The sequence below is a fragment of the Populus alba genome, chromosome 17, assembly GCF_005239225.2.
Source record: "Populus alba chromosome 17, ASM523922v2, whole genome shotgun sequence".
NCBI lineage: Eukaryota > Viridiplantae > Streptophyta > Magnoliopsida > Malpighiales > Salicaceae > Populus > Populus alba.
In genome coordinates this window covers 1,005,703-1,020,075 of record NC_133300.1, presented here as the reverse complement: position 1 = coordinate 1,020,075, position 14,373 = coordinate 1,005,703, and the positions used below count along the sequence as shown (strand labels likewise).

The 14,373-nt window shown below is 34.9% G+C and overlaps 1 protein-coding gene across 1 annotated transcript; it reads right to left on the bottom strand.

Annotated features, from left to right (window-relative positions):
- Positions 1 to 11,191: 11,191 nt before the first annotated feature.
- On the bottom strand, positions 11,192 to 13,501 carry LOC118060470 (disease resistance protein RPV1-like). Its single transcript, XM_035073691.2, has 3 exons — positions 13,189 to 13,501; positions 11,624 to 12,695; positions 11,192 to 11,520 (listed from the first exon to the last, which is right to left on the bottom strand). Exons 1-3 carry the CDS (start codon positions 13,467 to 13,469, stop codon positions 11,200 to 11,202), a joined length of 1,674 nt encoding a protein of 557 aa, XP_034929582.1. The 5' UTR covers positions 13,470 to 13,501; the 3' UTR covers positions 11,192 to 11,199.
- Positions 13,502 to 14,373: the final 872 nt, after the last annotated feature.

The following is a 14,373-nucleotide window of genomic DNA, read 5'->3' as shown; positions in this document are numbered from 1 at the left end:
ACGAGTCTCCTATTTTTAGGGACTGATGTCATTTTTAACGTGTCTCCTATTTTTAGGGACCGACGTTAACTATTTTATAAAAAAATAAAAATTGCAAATAAGCTCAAAATATAATAGCATTTGAATCAAATATAAAAACACACGAGTAAGGGTAACCTTTCTTTTGAAAGGATGTTTTAAGGGTGGTGTCTACCTTCCCTTAATCATAACTAACCCAGTACCTGAATCTCTGGACCAGTGTCTAATTTGGGATTTCTAGTTCCCTCAAATTACTAGATGGCGACTCCAATAAAATTTTCATTTCCCCAATAAAAATAAAAAAAATCTTTTTGTTAAATAAACAAAAATGAGCGGAGCCGTCGCCCGACGTCGTGTATCGACAATGAGCATTCATCCTAAGTATCTGTCATATCGTAAAGGAAGAAAATATATTTTAGAGATGTACAATCCTCATCGTTTTGCTTGGCATCATGGGTTTAGACAAAGACTTCTAGGTACTCATGTCCTTCCATCATATTATATTGATTCATCCTCTTTGTATCAGGCTTGGCTTTCTCTTACAAGACAAGGGAGTGGTGCAACATTTCATGTCCCAAAAGTTAACAACTCGATATCCTCAAATATTGATCCCAGCTATATAGCTTGGTGGGATAAAAAAATGTTTCCTCAATTCATCAATATCCCTATAGGAGTCCTTTCTCAAAGTGAAAATAGCAATTTTTCTTGGAATTTAAGTGCAAAGACTAGATCAATATCAAGAAGGAAGGAAAAGCTTCCACCAAAGTAGTTCTACCTCCACCTTTCTCTCAAAAGCATGGTTGTCCTAAGCTACAACATCAATCCTTTACAAAACAAACTTGGGAAAATAGCTCTCCCTTTCAGACCTCTATTCAACATAAGACAAGTAGCGAAAACAAAGGTTCAAATTCCCTCCCTCCACCTTATAGTCCTAAAGAGGTGGATTATTCTTCTAATAGGACATCTATTATAAACCTTGATAACACTCCTCCTTAAATGTCTGGTCACCTTGAGCATGATATTCGGGATAAGGATTTTAAGCTACTTTCTCCACTATTTTCTCCTAAAGAGGTGATTGGATTTTCCACGGTTTTTTTGGCATTTGAGCTATAGGATTTTGAGCTACTTTCTCCACTTTAGGTCTTTCTCTTTTTGTTTTTATGTATATTTTATACATATATTAACTAATTTCAACCTCTTTTTAATTGTTTCAGAGATTCAGGATTCAAATCTTCCAAGTAGGTTGGATAATATCCATGAGGTGATTGCAACACTTGCAAAGTCTTCTACCATACCTTCAACTCTTTATGAGGGTTATCCCAACAACATTGATAGGGTGTTTTGGATTCAAATTATATTGCCAACAAAACCAACAATGATGGCGAAGAAGAGGTTACTTTTGGGCCTTATACACATGATATTGTGTCTCAAAAGCTTGCATCTACTTCTGAACTCGAGTCAATGCCTATTTTTTCCCTCATGTCTAGCCTACTTATGCCTTCTCTTATTTATGATGATGTTATGAGATCTATCATTTTAGCTAGATTATCAGAGTTTTGAAGAAAGAACTTAAACATGCTTTACTAAGTGGATTGTCCTCTCTTAGAGGTTGGTGGATCTCTAAGTCATCCAAGCTTATTGAAAACTTGAAGTACTTCCATGTTGATCCTTCTCCTTTGATGGATGACACGACCAAAAGCTTGATGTCTTCTCCTAAGTGCAGGAGTGTCGAAGTAATAAATAACCTGGCAAGACCGGGGTCGAACCACAGAGAGGTTAATTATATAAATTATAAATAACAACGCAACAATAACAATAGTAGTACTAGTAATAGTAATAATAATAATAATACTCAGTACATGGCGTTGTTATACCTGAGAATGATCTAAAAGATCGGGTCACAGGTTTCCAGCCTATATACTGAGTTTATGAACAGATAATAATAATAATAATAATAATAACAACAACAACAACAATAATAAAGAAGAGAAGGAAGAAATTAATGAGAACTTTAAGTTGAAAGATTAATGTAAGGATTAAACAACGATAAAAATAAATGTCAAGGTTAGAGGATCCACTAATGGTACTTCAAACAAGTATAGTATAAACTCTTATTACTCAATTGGAAACCACACATAAAGGAGGTTCCAATCAGATTATAAATTGTTAACTGTTAACATGATTACATTAGTTATCTTATTCAAATAAAGCTAATACTTGTAAATGTTGGCAGGCATTCATGATTATAACTTATGTTAACAACAAATCAAGTTCCTTTCATAGCTCAGGTGTCGGTTATACCATACAGTATGGGCTATGAAAGTACCAAGTATTTATTGTACCAAGTGTTATACAACATAAATTTAGATTAACCATTTAACAAGCAAAGTATTAAAAGTGAACAAGATAACAAATATAAAACATGTTAGTATCCAAGGTTAAGGTCCATGTTAAGTTTATATTATACTTATTCTTACACCATTAGTGTACCCTTTTCACCTTGACATAATTAACTTAGCTAAACATAATGAAAGAAAGAAACATAAATGAACAAGATAAGAACATAAATGAGAAAGAAGTTAACTAAGTAAAGGAAAGGAAATGAAGTGCATAAACTTGATATTAATGAAAGCAAAACATAAGCAATACAAAGAGAGAAAGCAAGAGCATGATCTTGATCTGGAAACCAAGATGCCTCAATACATGGTAAGTGCCTACTTTTATAGGCAAAAATTTGGAACTATTGATTTGTTAATTAATTGATGAGTGGGTGGCCACATCTTGACTTGGTGACAATCCTTATCTTCTTGTCTGAACAAGACGTCATTGCTAACATCATAATTTGCCCAGAATCCTTAGGAATGTTCTAGGAAATTGTCTCAGCTTTCCAACAAAAAAAAATGAGGTAATTTGGACTTCTAGAACTCAAGATATGGGCTGAACACTAAATAGTGTCTGAGCTGCCGGACAACTTCGGACTTCTTCGTTGTTCCTTCAGTTTGGACTTCAAAACGGCCTTTTTAAATCTTGGGCTCCTCATGAAAGTTGTAGGCCTTTGTCTTACCTTTCCATCCATATAAAATGGACCTAAATCCGAGATCTAGAGCTCCAGATATGATCCAATTACCGAGCAATGTTCCGGTTTGGACTGCACCGACATCTCTTTTCTAAGTTTGGCCATCTCTTTGTCCTTTCACTTTCAATACTTAAACTCATCAATCAATCCTTTTATTTATGTGATAGGCCTGCATTTAAGATGAGCATTTACTATAAATTAAGGTATCTTATAGTATCAAACTTGTTATTATAAAACATGCTTTAGTTAAGGAGTTATTGATACTTCAAGTGCAAAATGATGATATAAAACCTTGATAAACATGCACTTTTAAGTACTAATCAATGGATATGATGGTGATGTTTTTGAACGATGTGGATTCTTATTTGTCACATCGTTAAGAAGTTAGCCAAATAAAAGTGATGCATAAAAGGATGAGAAAATTACTATTTATAGAGATCATATATCCTTGTTTAAAGGTAAAGGCGATTTATTGCAACTCAAATGTCGCGGAGTTACGCCACGATGTCATTCGGCAATGGCGGAGGCTTTTGTCATGTCTTCTAATAAGGTGTGATGTGTTGGGAAATTTTTTTGGATTTAATCATAAAATTATGATTAATGTTTAGGAGTTGCCACCTAATATTATGGTCACTAGGAACCTATGGTCTGTGAGAGTCTGGGTAAGGTACTGGTTATGCAAGGGGAAGACGCATCACCCCAATGCACCCTACCTAAGGTAAGCTTCATTGTTGTTTGATATTTTATTAAGTCTGGTTTCTATTTGTTGGTCATGTTTATTGTTCAAGGTAGATCTCTCTTCATGAAAGAATCTATATCTTATTGGGTTAAATCATTACCGTTCTAAAGTCTGAATTTTAGCATCGCATTTATTTACATCTTGTATCATTAAAACTTGAGGGTGTACTTTATTATATAATTTTACACCCTACAAATATTAAAGTCTACATTTGAACCCTAAAAAAAAGATTGGAAGAAGGTTTTTAATATTTTGGCCAAACCCTAATGGATGATCATAAACTGCCTACGATATCCATTTTGCATTTTACAACATGAGAAAGATGCAATTTTTGTTTTTATGAAGATATGCTTGGGAAAATTTTAGGATTTGGCCATATGCATGAAAAAAATATTTTCTTTTCTTTTTTGAAAGGTGAAATTAATTTAAAATTTTTAAAATTTTTAAAAAAAATTGTTTTGAATTTTTTTGGAGAAAGCCGAATAGTTTAATACCGGAGTTGTTTTTTATAGTGTAAACATATAATCCGATATTATGAAAAATTGGTAGGAAAATATTTGAGAAAGTCACAATTTTTTTGAAATGATTTTTGAATTATTTATTTATTTATTTTGTGTTTTTAAATAAATATAATATATATTATATAATAATAAAAATGTGGGTTGGGTCTACCCAGCTAGGTGGGCCGAAATCGACCCAACAAAACTGACTCTTTTAGGGGGTTGGCCGGACTGACCCTACCATTTGGGCTGGTCTGGAATAGGTCCAACCCACCCCCATACCAGTGGTTCACGTTCTGCATACAACCTAAATGGTTGTAGAAAATGGAGGTTGACGAAGGAGTGACTCACTTGACAAAGGAGTCTCGACCGTGATCAGGTGATTGAGCTGGTGGTTTAGGAGCTGGAGGAGCGATGACCAGAGTCGTTCACAAGCAGAAGAGAAAGACTCCTACAGAAGTGAGAGAGAGGAACAAATGGTGGTTGTTTTAGGTGTGGGGGTGGCCAATTGGTGGTTGGGCTAGTTATATGTGGTGGAGCTGGTGGTGGCTGGAACGATGGAGAGAGAGATGGAGAGAAAAAAATTGCAGAAATGGGGAGTAGAGGGGCTGAATTTTAGCCGACTTTGAGCCAAATTTTTTTCCTACTCAAGCCATGAAATCCACCCCTATTTATAGGGGTGGAAGAGGGTAATCTTGTCTTCACAGGGGAAAAATTTTAGCTCTTGATTCAGTTGGTAAGGATCTCAACTGTTGGTCCAAAGTAAGCATCATGAACTGTCAAATCTGATAGTTCAAGGCTGCCTGAGTTAGTTACTTTAGGTCAGCATCGAGGTTGTTTTGTTATAATATGCCTGAACAGACCATACTCGGGGATAGAGGGATGTTAGATGACTATTTTGATTCATGTGTTGTCAATTTTGGTGGACATATAAGGCATTAAATGCACCTAAAAAGTAGCCTCCCTGGTAGCCTTCTCGAGCAAAATCGGGAAAGACAATGAATAATGATCAAATGACGAGTCATGTGGTCCACTCTTTTGGTTCAAATAAGGGATATTTTTCAAACTTCAATTGAGTCCTTCAGCTTTCATATTTGTTCAATTGCAGCCCTATTTAACCCTAAATTTGTGGGAACGCCGTTTACACCGCGTTCCTAAACACACCCATTATTTCTTCTTAAACCTTAGCTTTATAAAAAAACTAAAATAATCTTCTTTTTTTATTTTTTTGCATACAAAAATCTATCTCATAATAATTTAACTAAACAAATAGTTAAAACCTATTTTTTAAAAAATCGTAACTTTAAAAGTTACAATAATGCCAAACACAAACTTATTCAATGTCAACAATATATGTATAATTACTCAAGTCTTCTTCTAAGCAAATATACTCATAAAGATTGTCATAACCTAATTTTGGGTCTCCTAAAATTCTTTATGTAAATTTTTTTGAAATTTAAAAAAATATCTAAAAACATAAAAAAATTCAAAATTTAGAAAAAGAAATTATATATATATATATATATATATGTATATATATATATATATTAGGGTCAATTAAATGGCTTAATTGAAATAAAAACTTAGTTTGAAAACCTAATTTGGGTTTAAATTGCAAGAACTAGAAGTTTTGGGGACTAATTTTGAATTTTAATAAGTCAATTAGTTAATTCAAAGGTTTAATTGCCAAGAAAACAAAGTTTAAAGGTCAACTAAGGGTTTAACTGAAAAAATTTAAAACCAAAGACTAAGATACCAAAAGCATGTACATTTAGGGATTAAAATTGACTAAATCAAGAGTCAAATTGAGACAAGTTAAAAGTTTAATGGTCAATTGAAAACCAAATTGCACAATTTGAAAATTAATGACCAATTTATAAAAGGCATATGAATTAGAGGATGCCAATAAATATTGTTAGGGATGGGATTGCATGAAATGAAAAGTTTTTGAGTTAATTGAAGGTGTGTGTGAAAAAATTGGAAATTCAGGGACTAGAATGATTTCCTAAAACCCTAATTTTTAGGGATTCAATATAAGTGAATTGTCATTTGGGTTTTAATGAAGAGAAGACCGAAACATTATTTAGACATTATTCTTCTTCATCATCATCTTCTTCTTCTTCAATCTAGAGGGTTGATTGAGGGACCACTTCAGTGAATGAATGGAATGTGGTGTTTTCGACCACTTCAGGAGCTCTAATTGGCACCAAATATTTGAGAAACACTTTTATTTATAAGGATTGGTCATCTTCATCAAACATTCATATCATATTTGTATCAAAGAACTTGACAACATCTTATCCCTAATCAACCTCCCATACCTTAACAGATTTAAGTTGATTAATGGTTAATCTTTCAAACAATGAATGTGGAGTTCTAGACCTCCAAGTTGAATGTGGTTTGTACATAGTGATAGATCTATATCTCATCTACATGTTTTAGGTCTTTTGATAACATGTTTACATCTCAAGCTACATGATTAATTATTTGCATAAAAGAGTTATCTACCTAGTTAACCTTGATTGAAGAAGAGAATCACCTATAAAAGAGCCAACTTTAAGATTGTTCTCTCTTGGTAAAGTTTATAGCATAAAAGACAAAGGGAAACTGGACATCATAACTTTTGAGGAAGGCTATAGAAGAAATAGAGAGAGGGAGGGATAATCTTCCAAAAAATAACCTAACCTTGAAAATGGTGAGTGGTTTTGTAAATTCTTGAATTTGCTTTAGCCTATAAAAAGGGTATCCTATAAAAATAACCTATCCTGGAAAAACCACCATTTCTCCCCGTGTAAAAATTTTCTCTCCTTGTAAATTTCACTGTAGCTTAGTATTTATAGGAGAAGTTTGGCTAGGTTTACAAACTGGTCCCTCAACTTTATTTTTCTTTATGTTCTTTCTTTTTTTTCTGTGAATTTTGATTTTTCTTATTTTTTTTTGTATTTTAAAAAGTGAGCAATATCAACATCAACTCAACAAGAAAAATCAATGATCATAAAATTTACGCGTTAAAAGTTGAACACGTTCCAAATACTTTTGAAAATTTAAATTCTTTTGAGATGGCGTTGAAAATGCTTTTCATTAATGTTTGGATTAATCTACAAGTGTGGCAGTGATTCATTAATGTTTTGAAATCCTTTTCTTATAAGGATTCCTTATTCATCCTAGCTACACAAGGAAAGAAGGGCTAGTGGTATTTAATGACAGATTAATTATTTTTATTATTTTCTTTCATGTTTGGGCTTAATTAAAACTTTGTTTTGAGCTAGGGTCCAAGGCTTGTTTGGATCAGGTTACGGGCTTTTCAGTTTAGGGTTTTGGGCCAATTTTGAGTGGACCTCATATAAGTCCACATAAGGGGTCCATTAGGGTTAATTTTTCAAGAACTATTTAAACTCATGTAAGCCAAAATTTCGGCAGCTTTGATGGTTAATATTCTAAATTTTTTAGTTTTAACGTGTGAGAGTGATTCTTGCATTCTTCAGTTCTTGAACGAACTGAATCTGACTTATGGAAGATTAACTGGCTTCGTGGTGTCATTCTACTTATTCCAATAGTGCTGGTGCCTTGGGGCAGGTTTCCATTGTGTCACACTCCTATCAAACCTATTTCAGCTTTCCGGGATCAAATCTCAATCTTGATTGTGGGTTGCGTGACCACGTGATCACGAGGTTCGCATCAGTTGGTATCAGAGCTAGGCTCTGAAACAAGGTTATATCATTCTATTATTTTCGTTTTTTTTTCTTTAGTGTTCCCTTAAGTTTTTCAGTGTTCGCATCCATCTTCTTGTTCTTCGACTCTGCGTCATCTAAGCAAAAAAAAAATAATTATATTTCATTTGGTTACTGTCTCTAATCATATCAGTTTATTAAAAAGAAAAAAAAATAAAGAAATAGAGAAAAGAGAGATTAGTTGAAATTTGAAGGATCATTCAATTTTTGCCGCAGAAACACAAATCTTGGTGAACCATAAGCAAACCACCTCAGAATCAATTTAAACTTCATATTCAGTCTATTAGGGGTGGGATCGCATCATATATCAAAGTTGGGCTTATTCTGATATTATTTGCTTGAAGTTTTAATTCGAGTTTCAATTCTGCCGTAGAAACACTACTCTTAGTGAACCCTAGGCAAACCACCTTAGAATCAATTGAAACTTCATATTATGTGTATTGGGGATGAGATAGCGCCATATATTAAATTTGGGCTTATTTTGATATCGGCTTTTGGAGGTTTTAATTGGAGGTTCAATTCTGCCGCAAACTGATCATACAAGGAGTTTGGGTACGACCTATAAATTGAGTTTTGGTGTTTTCATAGTATTTTAATGCTACAAATTAAATTTGAGGTCATTTGGATATTGGTTTCTTTAGGTTCCTAAATGGGGTCTTGTTTTGTCGTAACGGGTCTGTTTGGTGTTATCTTTTAAAACTTGTTTTTGTTTATGTTGATTTCGTTCCTGCCATTATACTATCATCATATTTTGATATTTGGCTGTTGTTTGAGTCATTTTCATCACTTTCGCATTTGTTTGTTTTTTTCCGATAAGTTCTGGTCCAAACAAAAGTCAGATTCGTAATCTCGAATCTAAATCAGTGTTCTTCCTGTTATAAACTCTATTCTTTTCGTTGTCTTCTTGATTTTTTTTCCCTATCTGTGTCATGTATTCACTATGGGAGAGGGAACAGAGGAGGATTGTAGATCAACGATGCGAAAAACTAAGCCATGGTTTGGGGGTTCTAGAACGAGAAGTTGATAAGTGTAGAAGATTATTATATGAACTTCAAGCTTCATGAGAAAAAGAGGTACAACGCCAAAATGATGAAAGAAGAAGGAGAGTTGTTGTGTTTATCATTCAAAAGTATGTACGCAAGTGGTTAGTACGGCGTGCTTATTTGAAATTCTTGTTAGTCACTACTTCTATACAGTGTTGTTGGAGAAAGGTGTTAGCAATAAGGGGATTCTGAAGGCTTAAATAAGAGGCTACTAAAGTCACTATTAATTATATTCAAGATTCAAGGGCGAATCTTCTTGAAGAGGGAGGGAATGGTACGGTTCATCCCTGTGATACGACCCAAGTAAGATCAGATTCGGATTTTGGTGTAAAAAGCTCAGCAGTCCAGGTTTACGGCAACAATCATAATTCTCAATCTGACCGTTGGATCGGGCTAATATTTTATATGGACTCTCCAGACATATCTCACTACCTTGGGTTAAAAATTCAGGTCAATCGGAGCTTGGGAAGGAACCACAATACTGGTCAACGGAGGCTCTATGGATTTTGTTACTTACTTCCATTTGACTTGTGGACTTCCTATTTGGTTAGGATTCTTTTCCTACAAGGATATGGCAGCTCGTTTTGGGAATTTCCAAGTTCCACAAGGATCTTTAATGAGCTGCAATATAATCTACAAGTGTGGCAGTGATTCATTAATGTTTCAAAATCATTTTCTTATAAGGATTCCTTATTCATCGTAGCTACACAAGGAAAGAAGGGTTGGTGGTATTTAATAACAGATTAGTTATTTTTATTATTTTCTTTCATGTTTGGGCTTAATTAAAACTTTGTTTTGAGCTAGTGTCCAAGGCTTGTTTGGATCAGGTTACGGGCTTTTCAGTTTAGGGTTTTAGGCCAATTTTGAGTGGACCTCATATAAGTCCACATAAGGGGTCCATTAGGGTTAATTTTTCAAGAACTATTTAAACTCATGTAAGCTAAAATTTTAGCAGCTTTGATGATTAATATTCTGAATTTTTCAGTTTTAATGTGTGAGAGTGATTCTTGCATTCTTCAGTTCTTGAACGAACTGAATCTAACTTATGGAAGATTAACTGGCTTCGTGGCGTCATTCTATTCATTCCAATAGTGTTGGTGCCTTGGGGCAGGTTTCCATTGTGTCACACTCCTATCAGACCTATTTCGGCTTTCCGGGATCAGATCTCAATCTTGATTGTAGGTTGCGTGACCACGTGATCACGAGATGCTATGGAGATGAAGTCATTTGTTGTTGAGAAGATCCATACTGATGACAACGTGTTAGACATGATGACCAAACCTCTACCGAGAGAGAAGTTTGAGTTTTGTAAAAGGGAAGCAGGCTTGTTAGAGCCTCCTAAATTGAAGCTTACATGTTGATTGCCAGTATGGCGAATTCCTCACATGGTGCGTGAGGGGGAGATTTGTTGTGTGTGGTCCCGCACCATGTGATGGTGGGACCACCACATTAATTGGCAAGAGACTTGGTTGTCTCTTTAGTTTAAAAACACAACCAGTTCACTGTAGATGGCAGTAGATAAAACATAAGAGAGAAGAGAAAACCGAGAGAAAAAGAGAAGAGGCAGCAGAGCAGCCTGTGTTCTTCCTTCGATTCCCAGCTCGTTCACCGTTGGATCAGGCTGAAATTTTGATAGCATCTTCTAGACACGTTGCGCTTCATTCTGGACGGTTGGATAGAAGATCGGTGGTGTGGAAGCTGGCCGTTTTGACAGAAAACAAGGCTGTCAATATTGTGAGTTTTTCTCCAAAAATTCTCTTATAATCTTGTTGTAATCCGAGAATAAGTTATTCTTGATGATGTATATGTTGAATCCCTTAGTTGAATATGAGAAAGAATAGTTGTGAACCCATTATTGTTGATAGTGGAAGTTTTTAGGTGGACTACGGTCCCGTGGTTTTTCCTGCATCGGGTTTTCCACGTAAAAATCTTGGTGTTGATTTGTGTGATTATTTGCATTATATTTGGTCATTGTTTGATTCTGTTTTTACTGCACAAAGAGTGAAATAATTGGGACTTGTGAATTGTATTCCGCTAAATTAGTATCCGATTGTTCCTAGTTTTCCCAACATATAATCCATAGATAGAAATGTTAGCAGCATACCTGTTTTCCACTCCAAAGTTTCTCTACCTTGCTCTCAGGAAAATCAAACTGGACGAGGTTTTCAGCACTAAAATCCTGTGGCAAAGATTTGGAAGGGAATCCATCCCAGTGGAAATATCTAAGCTCATTGGAAAGATATTCAAGGCCAGCGTGAGGAAGGTGCACTTTGTTTTTTTCGACCTCGAAGTAAGAGGGATTATGGAATATGAGAAATTCAAGACAGTTCATCCCTGCAAAGGAATCAGTTTTCAAGCTCATTTTCCTTGATTTGGACATGTCAAGGCATATGCCTTTAACTCTTTTTGTCCCCTGAAATCAAAGACAAAGAATAAATAATTCATAAAACATGTGGAAGCAAGGTAAAAATATCTATCAAAAAGAGGGAAACAAAGGTCATGAGTTTAACTTTAACCTTGTTTTCCTTCAATACTTTATAGATATCCTCAGGATCAAACAGCCTGCTACGTTCACCGGGATCCTCAGATTCTTCATGAACAATACTATAAGCCATTTCTTGTAGTAAATCATGCATCCCTAGTATGTTGTCCGAAGCCAATACGAGAGATTTATCAATTAGAACACTTATATAGTAATGCACAGCAGGACACTTATTCTCTAATATTCTTGTAAAATGGAGTCGGTTGATTCCCTTGAAGAAACATGCAATGTGAAGAAAAATACTTCTTTGCTCCGTATCCAGTCCATCAAAACTGACCCTCAACACATTTAGAATTTCAACACTTTGAATCTGGCCTAACCCATTCGATGCACTGTACCAATCCTCTCTGCTTTTGTCACAGAGAGCTGAGCCCAGAACTACAAGAGCCAGTGGATTGCCTTTTGTATAGGTCACCATCCTGCCCAACAAATGTATATGATCAATTGTGGGACAGGTCTTCTTGAAGGCTTTCGTTTTAAAGAGCTGAAGAGCATCCATGTGATTCAATGCCTTGACCTCATATGTTGCGTCAACCTCTTGGTTTAGCACTTGCTGATCCCTACTTGTCACCAGAATTCTACTTCCGGGACCAAATGCATCACGTTGCTCGAGTAGCAATTCTTGCAAAACCATTGAACTATCTACATCATCAAAAACAATGAGCACCTTTTTCCGGCGAAGCCTATCTTTTATAAAAGGGCTCGCCTCCCAAATTTTCTGGTCCAGTACTCGCGAGAAAAATCTTCTTTGCAAATCAAACACTGTGCGTCTTTTTAATTCTTCCCTGACGTTCGCTATAAAGGAAAACCCTTCAAATTTGGTGCAAATTTTGTTATATACAGCTCGAGCGATAGTTGTTTTGCCTATACCACACATTCCCCATATTCCTACAATCCGAACATCCTGTGTCTCCATATCCAACAAAGATTCAATTTTCCTTACGTGTTCATCAATTCCAACAAGATTCGTGGGGTGGACGGGGAAGATTTTGCACAATTTATTCAGAATATCTTCGACAATTTCCTCGATAAATTTAGACTCGGACCTACAAATTTAAAGAACATATATTTGTATTGGAATGGACATAATAAAAGATAGAAAAGGAGAAATTAATTTATCATGTCATTATAGCTTTAATAATGATTTTCTGTCTGGGTTAGAGTGAAACTCATTTTCACTTAGTTTATAATTTAATATAAAGATAGCTCATTGACATAGCTCATTTTACTTTTCTTCACATAATATGTCGAAGCCAACCATTTTAATTTGATTTTCCTTGAATTGGTTGAAGCATCTGATTTTGTTCTTGTTGATAAAAGTCTTTCAATTTAGTCCAATTATTCATAATTGTTTTGAAGATATTTATTCTGGATAGAAACAATCTCATTTTCAGATCATTAAAAAAAAGAAGTTAATTAAACATCAAATTATCAAATCAATAGATGTCTTAGAATAGAAAACCAAAATCTACATGCAATCAAAACCCTCCATATATAAATGAATCAACCAATATTATACATTAATTAAAGAAAGCTTACTCGATCTTCCTTGAGTCATGGCCAGATATGTTGGCAGCTTCGTTCAAAGCAGCTCTGAAACATTGCTCCTCCCCCATCTCCAAAGCTTTCCTCTTTACAAGGTACGCAAATGCATCTCCAAAGCTTCCACTTTGCTTTCTTACATCAGAAGGATCAACCGCGTAGAATACTGGAATAGCAATCTGCCCTCTAACTTTTCTGCTTTCAAGAATCTTCAATAGCTCATCTAAGCACCATTTGGAAGAAGCATAGTTTTGGGAAAAAATGATCGCAGAGAGCATGGAGTCTTCAATTGCTTTTACAAGTGATGGATATTTTTTTGGATGGTTGTGTAGAAACACAAATTTTCTACCAATCAAATTTCACCATGTGTTATTTTATTCTTTAAAAGAAAGGATAAAATAAAATTGAAATAAATGACATGGAAAACAAATGAGCCTTCATATATTTCTTGGCCAATGAAAAGTTGACACTTGGGATGAGATATTCAAGATATCTTGTCATAAATACAAGATCCCGTCAATAAAGACCAACAAATAAAATTATGCCATGTGACATTGGAAAAGGACTTGAGAGCCCCTACAGAACTCTATAAATAGAGGGCCTCAACCTAAAGACAGGGAATTGGATTCCTGGAAATACAAATTTTCTTCAAGACAAACTCTTCAAGCAAGGAAGCTCTCTCTCAAAGAGTTCTCAAGCCTCCTTCATATACGCTTGAAGTCTACAAAGAACGAAGCTCTGTTGGATCAAGCCAAAACGCCCCATAAGAGTTCTTCAACAACACTCTGAAGACAAATTAAGGTACTCTTCAAAGCATCAAATCACAACATCTCGCTTCGCAATACACGTTCAAATTCACGTTCTTGCAAAGCATAAATCTTGGCTTGATTACTCAAATAAATCAAGTCACCATACACCAAATCCAAGGGAAGAATCAGAGGATTGCCATGTTTTTTTGATAGAATATATTACATAGAGATTGTACCCATTCATATATTTAATAAAATCATATATTTGTACACGTGTTCTTGTTTAATTTCAGGTGCATAAAATTGTGTCTATAGGTTGATGGTTGGTGTTGAAGAAGAAGAAGAAGCCATGAGATCAAAAAATTACACAAGGTTGTAGGGTGAAATTCTCTAGATCATATGAGCTGAAAGACAAGAAAGGACTATTAATCGG

Bases quoted from the DNA above. Each gene is read 5' to 3' on its own strand.
- LOC118060470 (XM_035073691.2), bottom strand. From the start codon at position 13,469: ATGCTCTCTGCGATCATTTTTTCCCAAAACTATGCTTCTTCCAAATGG. The intron at 12,696-13,188 runs GTAAGCTTTCTT...TTAAATTTGTAG, and splicing joins CATGACTCAAGGAAGATCGA to GTCCGAGTCTAAATTTATCG. The intron at 11,521-11,623 runs GTTAAAGTTAAA...CTTTGATTTCAG, and splicing joins AAGTATTGAAGGAAAACAAG to GGGACAAAAAGAGTTAAAGG.